Below are 15661 nucleotides of genomic sequence, written 5' to 3'. Positions count from 1 at the left end.
GCTTTTTTTTACTTTAGTGCTGTCACATTGCTTTTAGGATTACACCAGAACAGGTTTGGCCTGCTCTGGGGAGGGAGAACACACCAATTCTTAGTTTCTTAAGCTCCATTGTATAAATTGTTCCAAGTTATGACATGTAAAACTATTGTAGCTATCAGGCCTTCAATTCCCATTGTATACATCTTTGTTCTTTTTCTTCTTTATTTTTCATTTTTATTTTATTGACTCCAAAGTAAGTAATGTGTCTTTTTATTAAATGGAATCATACAATATGTGGTACTTTGTGACTGGATTTCACATACTTATCATCTGTTTTCAAGGTTCAGCCATGTTGTAGCACATATCTTGGCTTCACTTTTTATTGTCAAAGTAGAGGCCTGGTGCACAAATTCATGCACTGATGAGGTTCGGCCACCTGGCCCCAATCGGCCCTGTTTGGACTGGGCCGGCCAGGAAGTTGGCTGGCTAGCCCCACCCCACACAAACTAAGAGTTGGTGTGTTCTCCCTCCCCAGCTGGGGGAAGGGGCCACAGGCAGTTGGCCTGCTGGCCCTGCCCCCTAGTCAAATTCCCAATCAAACTCCCAGTCGAGGGGACAATTTGCATATTAGCCTTTTATTATATAGGTTAATTTTCCATTGTATGGATAATACATTTTAATTTATGCATCAGTAATGGACATTTGAATTATTTCTACTTTTTGCCTATTAGGAATAATATTGCTATGAACATTTTGTGTAAATCTTTGTGTGGGCATATATTTTCATTTTGGCATTGCTAGGTTATATGATAACTCTCTTTAACTTTTATTTATTTATTTTTTAATTTCTTTATTGATTAAGGTGTCACATATTTGTCCTCATCCCCCCATTCCCATCCCACACCCCTCCCCACTGATGCCCCCACACCCCTGTTGTCCTTAACCGCTGGTTAGGCTCATATGCATGCACACAAGTCCTTTGGTTGAACTTCTCTTTAACTTTTGAGTAATTTCCAGACTGTTTTTCCAAGCAGATAACACCATTTTACATTCCCTCCAACACCTTAGGAAGATTCCAGTTTTTTCACATCTTGTCAGTACCTGTCTTTTCATTGTAGTCATCCTAGTTGGGGTGAAGTAGAATGTGGTGGTTTTTATTTGTATTTCTTCTTCGATGACTAATGATGAACATCTTTTGGTTGCTTATTGGGCATTTGTATATACATTATTTTTTTTAGTGTTAATAATTCTAAGATAAAAGTATAATCTGTTTCTCCTTAGATGTTGGAAACAAAATCAAAGAAAATATCCATATCAGAAAACAGGAAAAGAAATGCTATTGGAGAAGAAAATGAAAGGAAATTATATGGATCATTGAATACACTTTTGGAAAAAATAGAGGGAATACCAGGAAAAAAGGAAAAGATTTCAGAGCCACAGGTATCAGCAAAGTGCAAGATAGGAGCATCACTAACCAAACAGGATATGAATTTACCTGCTTCTGTGTCCATCATAGATGATACATTTCAAGAGCAACTGGAAGATAAAAATTCCGAAGACTCCACTCAAGCAGTTGTGCTTTCTGCAGATCCAGGCACATGGCCCCGAATTTTAAATATTAAACAGCGGGACATTCTTGTTGAAAATGATCCCCCTCAAGTAAGAAATTTTAACTTTCCAAAAGACAATACAGGGAGGAAGTTTTCAGAAACTTATTATACACGAATTCTTCCAAATGGTGAAAAAACCCCTAGATCCTGGTTGCTTTATTCAACCTCAAAAGATTCTGTGTTTTGTCTATATTGCAAACTCTTCGGGGAAGGAAAAAATCAACTGAAGAATGAGAATGGGTGCAAAGATTGGCAGCATTTATCACACATTCTTAGCAAACACGAAGAAAGTGAAATGCACATCAACAATAGTGTTAAGTATTCAAAATTAAAATCTGATGTGAAAAAAAACAAAACTATTGAAACTGTAGAACACAAAGTACATGAGAATGAGACCACAGAGAGTGTGCTGTTGCTGTACACATGATATACCTGATAGGATCTTATGTCCACTCAGAGGAGATCTGTACCTCACAGTCAATACCATTGTGTTCTAAGGCTCCTACAGAGAGTAACTCAACAGTCCATTTGCAATAAGCATAATAGCAAAGAAATAGTAAAGAAGGTTTGTTTTCCAAATTCTAAAGGTATTTTGATTCAATAGGAATTAATGAAGGTTTCAATAAACTGAGTTGTTAATTTTTTCAGTCAATTCACACGTTTTTAAAATGGCATTTGATAGGTTTGGTTAATTTACTATTCTGAGTAGAAAACACAGAAAGAGGTAGAAAAAGGCTTAAATTTATCAATACCAGTTTAAACAAGATACTTATGTGAACAAGTGTTATTATCATTATTATTAAAGTAAAAACATTCAGCAGCAGTCTAAGAATAGAATGGGATATGAAACTACAGATTTTTGCTCTTAAACCAAATACTTGTGATTTATTTCTTTTGGGTAAAACATCCTTTTATTTTAGGATAATAGCATCATTTGTTAAATAAATGTTTGAGGTGGTTAATTTTCATTTTACTGGTTTTGTTTTAATTTGTAAATATTTTAGCTTTTATTGTTTTGTGAGAACTGTAAGCATAAAGTACCTATTTTTATCTTGGTATACATATAAGAAATATGAAAATAAAAATATATTAAGTTAACCTTTAGGTATTGTGGCATTTTTTTCCTTTGAAGGAGACTTTCTGCTTGAAATCTGAAAAATGCTCATGAAAAGTAAGGATCTCATTTTCTCAGATGGTCAATCAATGTTCCCATCACTGTATATTTAGTAATTCTCTATTGTTTCTGGTTTCTGATAACAATTTTTGCCAGATATTAAATTATTTTTTTAAATAACATATTTTTATTGATTGCAGAGAGGAAGGAAGAGGGAGAAATAGAAATATCATGGATGAGAGAGAATCATTGATTGGCTGCCTCCTGCACACCCCACACTGGGGATAGAGCCCACAACCCATGCATATACCCTGACCAAGAATTGAACTGTGACCTCCTGGTTAATAGGTTGATGCTCAAATACTGAACCATGCCAACTGGGCTAAATTCTTCTGTATACTTCAGCTTCTCTTAAGGCTTTTCCTAGGAAACAAAATGGCATATGAGCAGAACAAGGTACATTCTTGTTGGTGGGGCTGACACTCAAGAGTACTTGACTGGCCGAAACCGGTTTGGCTCAGTGGATAGAGCGTCGGCCTGCGGACTGGAAGGTCCCAGGTTCGATTCCGGTCAAGGGCATATACCTTGGTTGCGGGCACATCCCCAGTAGGGGGTGTGCAGGAGGCAGCTGGTCGATGTTTCTCTCTCATCGACGTTTCTAGCTCTCTATCCCTCTCCCTTCCTCTCTGTAAAAAAAAAAAAAAAAAAAGAGTACTTGACTGTAAGTGAGGCCTGTTTCAGATTCCCCCAGGGAAATCATTCTCATTAATTTATAACCCTTTGTTTTTGTTTTTGTTTGTTTTTTGTTTTGCAGTGATCATGTCAGGCTTTTAGACTTGGATCTGAATGAGCCTTTGGGATGTTTCAAAAAATCTAGTTTACTCTGAGAGGCTTATGAGGATATTCTAGAAAATATAGCAGGTAGTTCTGAAGTTCCTTTCCAAAAGGTTAATGGGCTCATTATTTCATTAAAGCTTAGAGTTAATTGAATGACACATTTGTTACATGATTATATTAGACTAGGGGTCCAGTGCACGAATTCGTGCACCTTGAAAGGAACTGTGGGCCCTGAGGCTGCGGTGGGCACATGGGCAGGTCTTGGCCCATCCTTCACGCCCCTGCCTGGCCCCTCCCACCGTGGCCCCTGGGCTCCTGTCTGCCGGCAGTCCCGCTCCCGTTGCCACTGCTCCCACATGCTGACAGCGCTGGCACCGCTCGCACCTGCTGATGGCATGGAGCGATTGGGGCCAGCACCAGCAGCAGGTGCAAGCGGGGCTGGTGCCATCAGCGGGTGCGTGCAGCGGCTGCTGCCCCGATCGCCACTTAGGAGCTGGGGGGAGATGGAGAAGCCCTCAGGGGAGATCGGGGCCGGCAGCTGCCACTCGCACCACTGATGACACTGAGTGATCGGGACCTGTGCTGGACACTGGCAGTGGGTATGAATGGCAGCTCTGCCACCAGCTGCAGGTGCAAGCAGCACCGGCACCGGCAGCAGGTGCAAGGCGGGACCATGGTGCACAGGAGCAAAGAATTTTCAGTAACCACCAGAGGCTCACCCCAATGACAGTGACCAGCATCTCGCCTTGGTCTGGCGCCCCTGCTCACCTGCTCCACCATCCCGCCATGGCCAACGCCCGCCATGTTCCGTCTCTGCCCACCTGCTGCCAACGCGTGCCATTTTCCATACGCACACCCTGGTGGTCAGCACACATCACAGTGACTGGTTGTTTGGTTGTTCTGCAGTTCGGTCTATTTGCATATTAGCCTTTTATTATATAGGATAGACTGTTGAGTGAGCAAAGTAATGAAGTCAATCAGTGACTACTTAAATAATTTGGTAAGATCATCAAAAACAAAATTAGATCCTCAAATTCTTTCATTTCTTCAGCATAACACACATCTATAAGGCACCATTAACCCTTCATATAGTAATGAGTTAAATGTGAAAAATTCAAAATTTAGGTGCTCAGTTTATCTGTGTTCACTGTAAATTTCAACTTTTGGTATGTCTGAAGTTTTTTTTTTTTAATTTTTATTGATTTTTTACAGAGAGGAAGGGAGAGTGATAGAGAGTTAGAGAGAAACATTGATCAGCTGCCTCCTGCACACTCCCCACTGGGTATGTGCCTGCAACCAAGATACATGCCCTTGACTGGAATCGAACCTGAGACCCCTGAGTCCACAGGCCGACGCTCTATCCACTGAGCCAAACCGGCCAGGGCTGTCTGAAGTTTTTGATAATGAAATGTTGAGCGGAAAAACCAACTGTAAGTTCAGGAGATGATAAAAGTAAATATTGCTTGGCAGGGGAATAACTTAGGTGTTTGTTGTCTTATCTAGCTCTTCTCTTTACATTGTAAAATTAGAATGTACTCGCTGCAAAGAAGGAAGGCAGAACATAGAATGAGAAAGGCAAGTCCTGTTTTCTGTCCCCCACTCTTCTGCTGTGGGATTGGTCACTGGTGATGTGAACTATACTCAGGGTTTGTTTCCCATCCTTTTAATTTCACTGAGAAAAGGCATTAGAAAAAATTAGAAAGGACAATTCAAAGTAAAAGTCCCTAAGAAATGGCAATTTATTGTTTTTCTAATTGAGAACAAGTGAAATTTTTTTCATAAACCTCACAATTTCAAATATTCCATCTTTAAAATTCTTACATTGAGACATTTTTTTTCCTATGATCCCCTAGTTCACCTCTACTCAGTGCGGGAAGCTAGTGAGAGTTGCTATTTGCCACTTTACATGTATAATGTACAATTTGCGACATAAGATATTAAAGTAAATAAGAGGTTGAAATAAAGAGCTCAATCAAGTTTGGTAGAAAAAGTAGTGCTATATTACTTCAGGTCTTATCTATTGTGTTTCAAAGTTTTGAAGTTCCCCACTGCTTCTAGTCTAAAACTCCAGTTTCTTAGCATAAATAATTTAGATAGCTGTAGTCATCAGTGGCAGGTAATAGGGGAACACTGTAGACAGAACATGAAATACAAAATTTTGGAAATGGAATAGTCTTCTATAGTGTTGAATTATATAGAGTGATTATATTAGGGTGAAATTGGGAATTTGAAAATTTAACTGAAGCTGAAAGGAAAATCTGAATCATATGCCTACATCTGTTTCTAAGACAGTGAGAAATTAGTTTGAGGAGATAGTAGCATAATATTGAGGACTAGAGATAATTTTCAAAAGTTTGTAGTTATCATTACTGTGAAAATTAGCCAACAAGGCCCTGGCCAGGTGACTTTGCTGGTTGTGTTACCAGACAGCCACCTGAATCAGGGGACTATGGGCTCTCCCCGCCTCAGCTCTTGCTAATCTTGTGAGAAGGAATACAGACAATGGCAGACAGCAGAAGGAATACAGACAAGTGGCAGAAACAAAGCAAGCCAATTTATTAAGAATACACTTGATGCCCTAGCCAACTTGACTCAGTGGATAGAGCGTTGGCCTGCGGACTGAAGGGTCGCGGGTTTGATTCTGGTCAGGGTCATATGCCTGGGTTGCAGGCTCCATCTCAGGTAGGGAGCATGCAGGAGGCAGCCAATCAATGATTCTCATCATTGATGTTTCTGTCTCCTTGTCTCCCTTCCTCTCTGAAATCAATAAAAATATATTAAAAAAAAAAAAAAAAAAGAATACACTTGGCATAAAGCACAAGTGGGCAACTCAGCTAGTCTGAGCGTACTGCCCTGTGGAGGTTCAGAGGGTTTTATAATCTTGGAATGTTTGTTTGTACATACATCTGGTCATCTTGTTGGGCAAGTCCTAAAGCGGCTGATTTCTTTTTTAATAGGTGAAATAAACTGCCCCCTTTTTTCCCCTTCCCCTCCTCCTGCCCTAGCAGCTATCTTTCCTGCATAACATCCCAACCGGTATCTGTCCTTGCATTTAGCTGGCACAAATTGCATTAGTTTGTTTTTCGTTCTCTATTTTCCCAGGCTAGGATGATTTGAGCTGTGTGTTCTCTGGTTAGGGTGGTGAGGTAGAAATCATTTACTCTCAGTATCTTTGGTTGGGGAAGATAAGGTCTTGCAATTCACAAGCTGAATACATGCTGCCAAACTGTTTCACCTTGTTTAATTTTCTTGTCTCAGTTTCCCCATTCCATTTGCCCAGGAATTTTCCTAGCTTCTTACTATCCTGCAATAGTTGGAGCATCATCCTGTATACCAAAAGGTTTCAGGTTTGATTTCGGGCCAGGGTACATATCTAGGTTTGGGGTTCCATCTGTTGTTGGGGTGCATACCGGAGGGGCAACATCTCTCTCTCTCTCTCTCTCTCTCTCTCTCTCTCCTCTCTCCCCCTCCCTCCCTCCCTCTCTCCCTTCCTCCTTCTCTAAAATCAATAAAAACATATTCTTTAGTGAGGATTAAAAAAAAAAGATTAAAAAAAAAAAAAGAGCCTTCCATTTTATGAAAAGTTTAAGGACAAACACTGTATCATCCAATGTAAAGAATGGTCGAGGTGGCCCTGACCTGATAGCTCAGTTGGTTAGTGTCATTCTGCTACACCAAGGTTACAGGTTCAATTCTGGTCTGGGCACATACAAGAATCAACCAATTAATGCATAAATAAATGGAACAACAAATCAGTGTTTTTCTCTCTTCCCTTTCCCTTCTCTCCCTAAAAAACCTATAATAATATGCCGAAATCGGTTTGGCTCAGTGGATAGAGCATCGGCCTGTGGACTCAAGGGTCCTGGGTTCGATTCCGGTCGAGGGCATGTACCTTGGTTGCGGGCACATCCCCAGTAGGGGGGTGTGCAGGAGGCGGCTGATCGATGTTTCTAACTCTATCCCTCTCTCTTCCTCTCTGTAAAAAATCAATAAAAAAAAAAATTAAAAAAAATAAAAAACCTATAATAATAAAAGGGTAATATGCTAATTAGACAGGAAGGCCTTCCGGAGGTCCTTCCTTGCAACAGAGCTGCAGTGGATGGGGGGCTGCCCCCACCCCCACCCCAACCCCTCCCCCTCATTGGCAGGTGGGGCCAGGGCCAAGGCCCTTACATGAATTTCCTGCATCCAGCCTCTAGTAAATAAATAAATAAATAAATAAATAAATAAATAATAGTCGAGGTGTCTTGGAATACCCAGGGGATCAGCTGACATTGTAGTGTAAGAACTAGCAGCATCAACCAGTCTAAATAAATAAATAAATAAATAAAGTACAAAATAAATAAATAAATAAATGAATAAATAAATAGAGCTACTTTAAAATGGAGCTGGAGCTGCCATGCCAGAGGAACTGCCTTGCATTTCTTATGCCTCAAACCTTGGAAAGTTAAAACAGAGCAAAATAACTTTTGAACTGGGCCTAAAGCAACACTATGTTCCAAAAAAATGTTTGCAAAGATAACAAGAAAGCAAATCTTATGACTACTGAACTGATGACTATAGTACTAAAACTTAAAAACATTCTTTAGAATTAACATCACTATATTAACTTATCTGCATCAATAAAAATGCCTTCCTTCTAGTAATACAATTGTTCCCCTTTCCCTTCTCATAAACACCCCTTACCTTTGTCCCCCTAACATAACATCCTGCACGAATCAGTGGGTCCTGAATAGCTATTCTTTGATCTCAAATGAATGCATGTTGTGCTGTCTTTGGAAGGCTTTTGTATTTTTATGTTAGAGATCTATGAGAGCCTGTGAGACATAGGCCATATTTGGAGGGCTGAGAACATGAAAAATACAGACGTTAAGAAGCAACAGTGTGACAAGTGTTCATTATTCCCACCTTTATTCCACAATTTAGAAAGAACAGGCCTGTGAAGAAATTTACTTGATTTAGTAGAAGAATACTAGAATGAGAAATAAATTTGTTATATTTTGGCCTCTTTTCTTACATGTTTTGGTGAGAAGAAATATTTCATTCCAGGAAAGACATTTTCTTTGCTATTCAGTAACAGAATTTAAATCTTTACTATTTTTTCCTTAAAACTAAAAACAAACTCAAAAAGGTTGCCCTGGCTGGGTGGCTCAGTTGGTTTGAGTGTTATCCCTACATCAAAAGGTTGCGGGTATGATTCTTGGTCAGGTTGCATCTGGGAGGCAACTGATTGTTGTATCGATGATCGATGTTTTCTTTCTCTCCCTTCTTTCTTCTAAAAAAAAAAAAAATCAATAAGAACATATTCTCAGGTGAGGATTGAAAAGAAAAGGCAACGACTTTCTTAGACTCTATAATCTCAACATTCAAATACCAGTATAAACTCCTTTGGATTTTTATCCTTAATTTGCTGCTATTACAGACAATATTTCCTGTGGTTTTCTCAGAAAGTTAAGTGCTGTTTTCAGAAATTTGGAGAAGTGTTCTTTTATTTAGAGAACCTAAGACAAACCTGAAAAGCTTCTTTAAACTATGGATTTCTGATGTATGGCCCTGGAATCTGTACTTCTCACATACTGGAGAGGATTCTGATGCTTTTACTAGGTCACACTTTGAGAAGCACTGGCCCAGAGGAATGGATTCCTTACAACTGAATTATGCATATGTGTTGGTCCTCTTTTCTATGACTACACACATATTAGAATGGCCAAAATCCAGAACATTGACAACACCAAATTCTATCAGGGATGTGGAGCAACGGGAATCCTCATTCATTACTGGTGGGGATACAAAATGGTGCAGCCACTTGGGAAGATAGTTTGGCACTTTATCAAACACTAAACACACTCTTACGATGTTCTCCATCAATCTTGCTGGTAGGTATTTTACTCAAACAAGTTGAAAACTTGGGTCCACCCAAAAATCTGTACACAGATGTTTATAGCAGCTTCATTTATAATTGCCAAACTTGGAAACAACCAAGATCCCCTCCAGTAGGTGAATGGTTACATAAATTGTGGTCATCCAGACAATGAAAAAAAAAAAAAAAAAGAACACTAAAAAGAGATGAGCCCTGGCCAGTGTGGCTCAGTGTCTTGCACTGAAGGGTTGCAGGTTTGATCCCTGGTCCTGGTCAGGGCACACGTGGGAGGCAATCAAACCATCTGTCTCTCTCACATAGATAGTTCTCTCTCTTTGTTACTCTTCTTTTTTTCTCTAAAATAAAATATTTTTTAAAAAGGGGTGAACCAATACTTTTCAAATGACTAGTGCATGATGTTACAAAATCATACATGGGTAAAAGAATTCAAAGTGAATGACCAATGGATTTTAATGTAACAGAATGAAAAGTTCATTGGTATGGTTTCAAAATCCACATTGCAACTAGTCTTGTTTTTTGTTTTTTTTTTTAAATATCAATTTTTATTGTTTTTTTTTTTTTTTTTTTTTTACTGGGAGGAAGGGAGAGGGACAGAGAGTCAGAAACATCAATGAAAGAGAAACACCAATCAACTGCCTCCTGCACACCCCCCACCGGGGATGTGCCCACAACCAAGGTACATGCCCTTGACCGGAACCGAACCTGGGACCCTTCAGTCCCCAGGTCAACGCCCTATCCACTGAGCCAAACTGGTTAGGGCGGGAACTAGTCTTGTTTTTTTTAAAAATATATTTTTATTGATTTCAGAGAGGAAGGGAGAGGGAGAGAGAGATAGAAACATCAATGATGAGACTCATTGATTGGCTGCCTCCTGCACGCTCCACACTGGGGATCAAGCCCACAACCTGGGCATGTGCCCTCTGCTGGAATCAAACCAGGAACCCTTCATTCAGTCCACAGGCCAATGCTCTATCCACTGAGCCAAATCAGCTAGGGTGCAACTAATCTTTTTTTTTTTTTTAATATATTTTATTGATTTTTCACAGAGAGGAAGAGGCATAGAGAGTTAGAAACATCGATCAGCTGCCTCCTGCACACCCCCCACCGGGGATGTGCCCACAACCAAGGTACATGCCCTTGTCCGGAATCGAACCCGGGACCTCTCAATCCGCAGGCCGACGCTCTATCCACTGAGCCAAACCGGTTTCGGCAGCAACTAATCTTTAAGAAACTACAACTTGTTGAGTTTTGGTGACCAACCAAGAAGACTGTCCACAATTATCTGAAAAGGTTAGAATAATCCTCCCTTTTCCAACTACATATGTATATGAGGCTGCATTTTTAAATCACATTTGCGGAAATGTGAGGCAGTGCTAGCCTTCTCACTAAATTATGTTTTGATATAGTTCGCTTTCATAGAAAATATGTGACTTATGTAAACACGTAATGAGTTTATTATTGCAACTTTAAATAAATTATTAAGTACATTTAAAAGAGGGGGGCGGGGCTGGCCAGGTACCTCAGTAAGTTAGAACATCATCCTAATACACCAAGGTTGTGGGTTCAATTTCTAGTCAGGGCACATACAAGAATCAACCAATTAATGCATCAATAATTGGAACAACAAATCAATCTCTCTCTCCCCACTTTCTTTATTTAAAAATCAGTAAAATTATTATTATTTTTTAAAATGAGCTATTCAGCCCAGCCTGCATTGCTATTCAGCCCAGGCTGAGCATTGACCTATGAACCAGGAGGTTATGTTTCAATTCCTGGTCAGGGGCACATGCCTGGGTTGTGGGCTCCATCCCCAGTGTGGATCCTGTAGGAGGCAGCTCATCAATGATTTTCTCATCATTGATGTTTCTATCTCTCCCTTTCCCTTCCTCTCTGAAATCAATAAAAATGTATTTTAAAAAAGAAGGTAGGAGGGAAATGATCAATAATAATAATTTTATGGTGCCAGAATATTTTCCAAAGACTAATAAACTCATTTAACATGCACAATAAGTTTACAAAGTAGGTATTATTCCCATATTATACATGATGAAACTCAGGCACAGATCTACCATGTCAAATGCTGTTGAATGATCTGAGGTTTGACTGTTGTATCTGGTAAAGTGGAGGCTGTTGCCCGCTGTAATGAGAGAGGTTTCAAAGGAATGGAATGTGGGGATGGATATCTAATTAGTGGGGCTTAAGGAGAAATCAGGAGATGAGCAATTGGAGACACAAAATACTGATGACCCTTTCTTCTGTAAAGAAATAGTAGCTAAGTACATATGGTCTAGGAAGGTTTTTTTCCCCATTATTTTTAAGATAAAAGTTTTATCAGCAGTTTGTTTTGCAGATGGGAGGAGTTCAGTATTGATCAAGTAACTGATCACTTGGAAAGGTGATAGATAAAAGCAAAGTACTTGGAAAGAGGATGCTATCCAGTGGGTTGGCATTAGAGAAGATCAGTGGCAATTAACTCAATATAACAGGAGGGCAGGCAATATATAAGGCTACATATGGAGTTGAGTTAGTAGATTTGGTGTTGATAGAAGGAGGCAATTTTATTTTGTCTTTTTTTTTTTTTATGAGTGAGGTGGGAGGAATGTTGGTTTGAGGAGAAAGAAAATGTGTGAAATTGTTAAATAGGAAATTAGGTGAGAGAAATAACTAGGGGCCTAGTTATTTGTGGTTATAAATTTAGAGGGGCCAGAAAGAAGGGGGTAAAGGAGAGTGGGAGAGATGGAGTTTATGCTGTCATGTGCTTTTTGGAGCTGGGATTTTTGTTGAAGGAGAGAGGGGACATGTCCTAATTGCAAGGTATAAGCAACCAAGAATCCCTGCTATTGTAGGGGTTTGGGCAACTGCATTTGTGGGACCTACAAGGAACCCTGGAATGGCAAATGGTACTGCTGTGCACAGGCCCGTGCTAGCTCAGGGGCGTTAGTGCCAAGACTTCTATTTTTTATCGTGTAGTATGTTCTATGACATGAATGTACCACTGTTTAGCCATTCACCAGTTGGACATTTGGGTTGTTTCCAGTTTTTTGCTGATTGTAACAAAAGTCCCTATAAACATTTGCATATCGATTTTTTTTGTGTGTGAATACAGGTGTTTATTTTACTTGGCTAAATAGGAGTTGGGTTGCTGTTCTAAAGTCAAAACTATCTGTTTTGCAGAGTGACTATGAATTGATTTATTCACATTCATTGAAGACTTACCATTTTGCCAAGAGCAATACTGGGCAGAACTGGCTAGTTTGTTAGACACTGTATGGCTCTCGGATCTTAAAATATTTGCAGAAGGTCTTTTACAGAAAACATTTGTGGACCCTTGTCAAAGTAAGTTGGTAGTTCTGGATCTGGCTGTACTGCTTTCACAGGCACACTTAGTTTATAGAATTGTAGTGTCTCATTAGAAAATATAACAAAAACCTTGTTCTTGAAATAGACAGAAATGTATTTTCACCTGTTTCAATTACTGGAAAATATCCCATTATTCAAAGCTGTGTATAAAATGGGCAGGTTTTCGCTGAAACCGGTTTGGCTTGGTGGATAGAGCGTTGGTCTGTGGACTGAAGGGTCCCAGGTTCAATTCCGGTCAAGGGCATTGTTAACGAAAAAAACCATTGAAACCTGTAAAGAATTTTAGTGAGTTTATTTGAGCCAAACTGTCGACATATGCCGGGAAGCAGAACCTCAATGAATTGAGATAATGCTCCAAGGAATGGCGGGTTACATCTGTATTTATACATTGCCATCAAAGGAGGGACATAGGTCGGCTACATGAAATTCATTGGTGATGGATTAAGGAGGTGGGATAAAGTCAAACGGTGGGAAACCCCTGGGATTGGATAAAGAGTAAAATGATGGACACATACTTAGGTGGGTACAGGAACAATTAACATGATAATGAAGGAATTTGAAGTATCTGTCCTGGCGCCCACCACATTTGGTTGTGCCCCAGGGGCTCCAGCAAAAGAAGGAAGTTACAAGTTACCCAGACATCTCACAGATATGTTATCTTAGAGGCAAAAAGGCAAATGGGCTCAGTAAGGAAGATCTAAGTTGATCTTTGTCAGGGAAGATATAGGACTAGGACATGACTACCCACTATATACCTGTTTGTAGTTAAATATTTAATTTTCAGACCATCTTTTGTGGTTACTTTAGGTCTCTGAGTTTTCAAGACTGCCACACAGGCCTCCCCTGAGCTTGTCAGGTTAGCGGGTGGCTTCTTTTGTTCACAGCATGTACATTGGTTGCGGGCACATCCCCGGTAGGGGGTGTGCAGGAGGCAGCTGGTCGATGTTTCTCTCTCATCGATGTTTCTAGCTCTCTATCCCTCTCCCTTCCTCTCTGTAAAAAATCAATAAAATATATTAAAAAAATGGGCAGGTTTTTATTTTCCCATTGTCACTGAAAATTGGGCTGGATATTTATAAGAATATCATCTTTTCACACACTGCTGCACACATCGCACAATTTTGTCAATGTAAGAAACATTTAAACCTATAGAGAATTTTTGTGAGTTTATTTGAGCCAAACTGTCAATAACTGCCGGGCAGCAAAACCTCAACAGATTGAGATAATGCTCTGGAGCAGCGGTCGCCAACCTTTCGGACCTCACAGACCACCGGTTGGTGACCGCTCCTCTGGAGAATGGCAGTTTTGTATCTTATTTTATACATTACAATCAAAAGAGGAGACCTATGTGGGTTACATGAAATGCATTGGTGATAAAGAGGTGGGAAAAAGCAAAATAGGGCAACTTCTGGGATTGGATCAAAAGTAAAATGAAGACACATACTTCTTTTACATAGGTGGGTATGGGATAGTTAACAGTCAACAATTAACTCAATGACAATGAGAGGATTTGTGACTTTCGCAAAGTGGTGCCTGTGCTTTGAGGGGTCAGAACAAGGATAATTACTTTGACATTCCAAAGATGCAAAAAGACAACGGACAGGCTCAGTTAGGTAAGGACTGAGCTTGGTCAGGGAGATGCCAGCCTAGGACATGACTACCTACCATAAACTGCTTTTAGTTAAAATTTTTTAATTTTAGGTCATCTTTTGTTGTTATTTTTGATCTCTGAGTTTGTAAGGCCGCCACGCAAACCTCCCCTGAACTTGTCAGGTTTAATATGTGGCCCCTTTTAGTCCACAGTGTTTACCATCGACATGTACAACCAAGAATCCCCGTTATTTTATTTTTTTATTATTATTTTTTAAAATATATTTTATTGATTTTCCACAGAGAGGAAGAGAGAGGGATAGAGAGCCAGAAACATCGATGAGAGAGAAACATCGATCAGCCGCCTCCTGCACACCCCCCACTGGGGATGTGCCAGCAACCAAGGTACATGCCCCTGACCGGAATCAAACCTGGGACCCCTGAGTCCGCAGGCCGACGCTCTATCCACTGAGCCAAACCGGCATTGGCAATCCCCGTTATTTTAGACGTTTGGGCACCTGCATTTGTCAGACCTACAAGGAACCCTGGAATCGAACACCGGTAACGCCGTGTGCAGGCCTCTGCTAGCCCAGGTGCATTGGTGCCAAGACTGCGCAGGCGCCGTGCCCCCGTGCCGGTGATTACGTAGGGGCGGGGCCTGTGGTCGGCGTCACTTCCAACTGCGGCTGGAGGCAGCGCCATTTTGAACGTGCAGCGGCTGCAGGCATTAGGTGGGCTGGCGAGGCTTGCCGGTTGCCGGCGCGGCGACCTCCTCGTCCCCTCTGGCTTTCTCCTGCGCCGTGCCGTCTCCGCAGCGAGGCGCGGAGCCACAGACACCTCTCTAAGGTTGCTTCCCGGCTCCAGGTGAAGCCCTCCGAGGATGTTAAGGGGAAATCTGAAGCAAGTTCGCATTGAGAAGAACCCGGCTCGCCTGCGTGCTCTCGAATCGGCGGCGGGCGAGAGCGAGCCTGCGGCCGCCATGGCCCTCTCACTGGCGGGGGAGCCGGCGGCCCCCGCTCCCGTTCCCGCGGAGGAGCGCCCGGAGGAGGAGGCGGGCTTCACCATTGACATCAAGAGCTTCCTCAAGCCGGGCGAGAAGACGTACACGCAGCGCTGCCGCCTCTTCGTGGGCAACCTGCCCACGGACATCACGGAGGAGGACTTCAAGCGGCTCTTCGAGCGCTACGGCGAGCCCAGCGAGGTCTTCATCAACCGCGACCGCGGTTTCGGCTTCATCCGCCTGGTGAGTGTGGGGCCGGGGTCGCCCGCGGTTGGAGCCGCCGGCCTCGC

The 15661-nt window shown here is 41.3% G+C and overlaps 2 protein-coding genes across 4 annotated transcripts in view; both read left to right on the top strand.

Moving 5' to 3' along the window:
- ZMYM5 (zinc finger MYM-type containing 5) overlaps positions 1 to 2681 on the top strand; it is a 51091-nt gene extending 48410 nt beyond the window's left edge. For both annotated transcript variants that reach the window (XM_054718718.1, XM_054718719.1), the window contains one exon: positions 1261 to 2681. In XM_054718718.1, the coding sequence (XP_054574693.1) occupies positions 1261 to 2016 (756 nt within the window). In that variant the 3' untranslated portion in view covers positions 2017 to 2681. The remainder of the gene's footprint in view (positions 1 to 1260) is intronic.
- Positions 2682 to 15062: 12381 nt separating this feature from the next.
- PSPC1 (paraspeckle component 1) overlaps positions 15063 to 15661 on the top strand; it is a 124906-nt gene continuing 124307 nt past the window's right edge. For both annotated transcript variants that reach the window (XM_054718721.1, XM_054718720.1), the window contains exon 1: positions 15063 to 15614. In XM_054718721.1, coding sequence (XP_054574696.1) covers positions 15252 to 15614 — 363 coding nt within the window. In that variant the 5' untranslated portion in view covers positions 15063 to 15251. The remainder of the gene's footprint in view (positions 15615 to 15661) is intronic.

The sequence above is a fragment of the Eptesicus fuscus genome, chromosome 7 (genome assembly GCF_027574615.1).
Source record: "Eptesicus fuscus isolate TK198812 chromosome 7, DD_ASM_mEF_20220401, whole genome shotgun sequence".
NCBI classification, from domain to species: Eukaryota; Metazoa; Chordata; class Mammalia; order Chiroptera; family Vespertilionidae; genus Eptesicus; species Eptesicus fuscus.
Note: the sequence above shows the minus strand (reverse complement) of the source record. Positions and strands in the feature narration are given on the sequence as shown.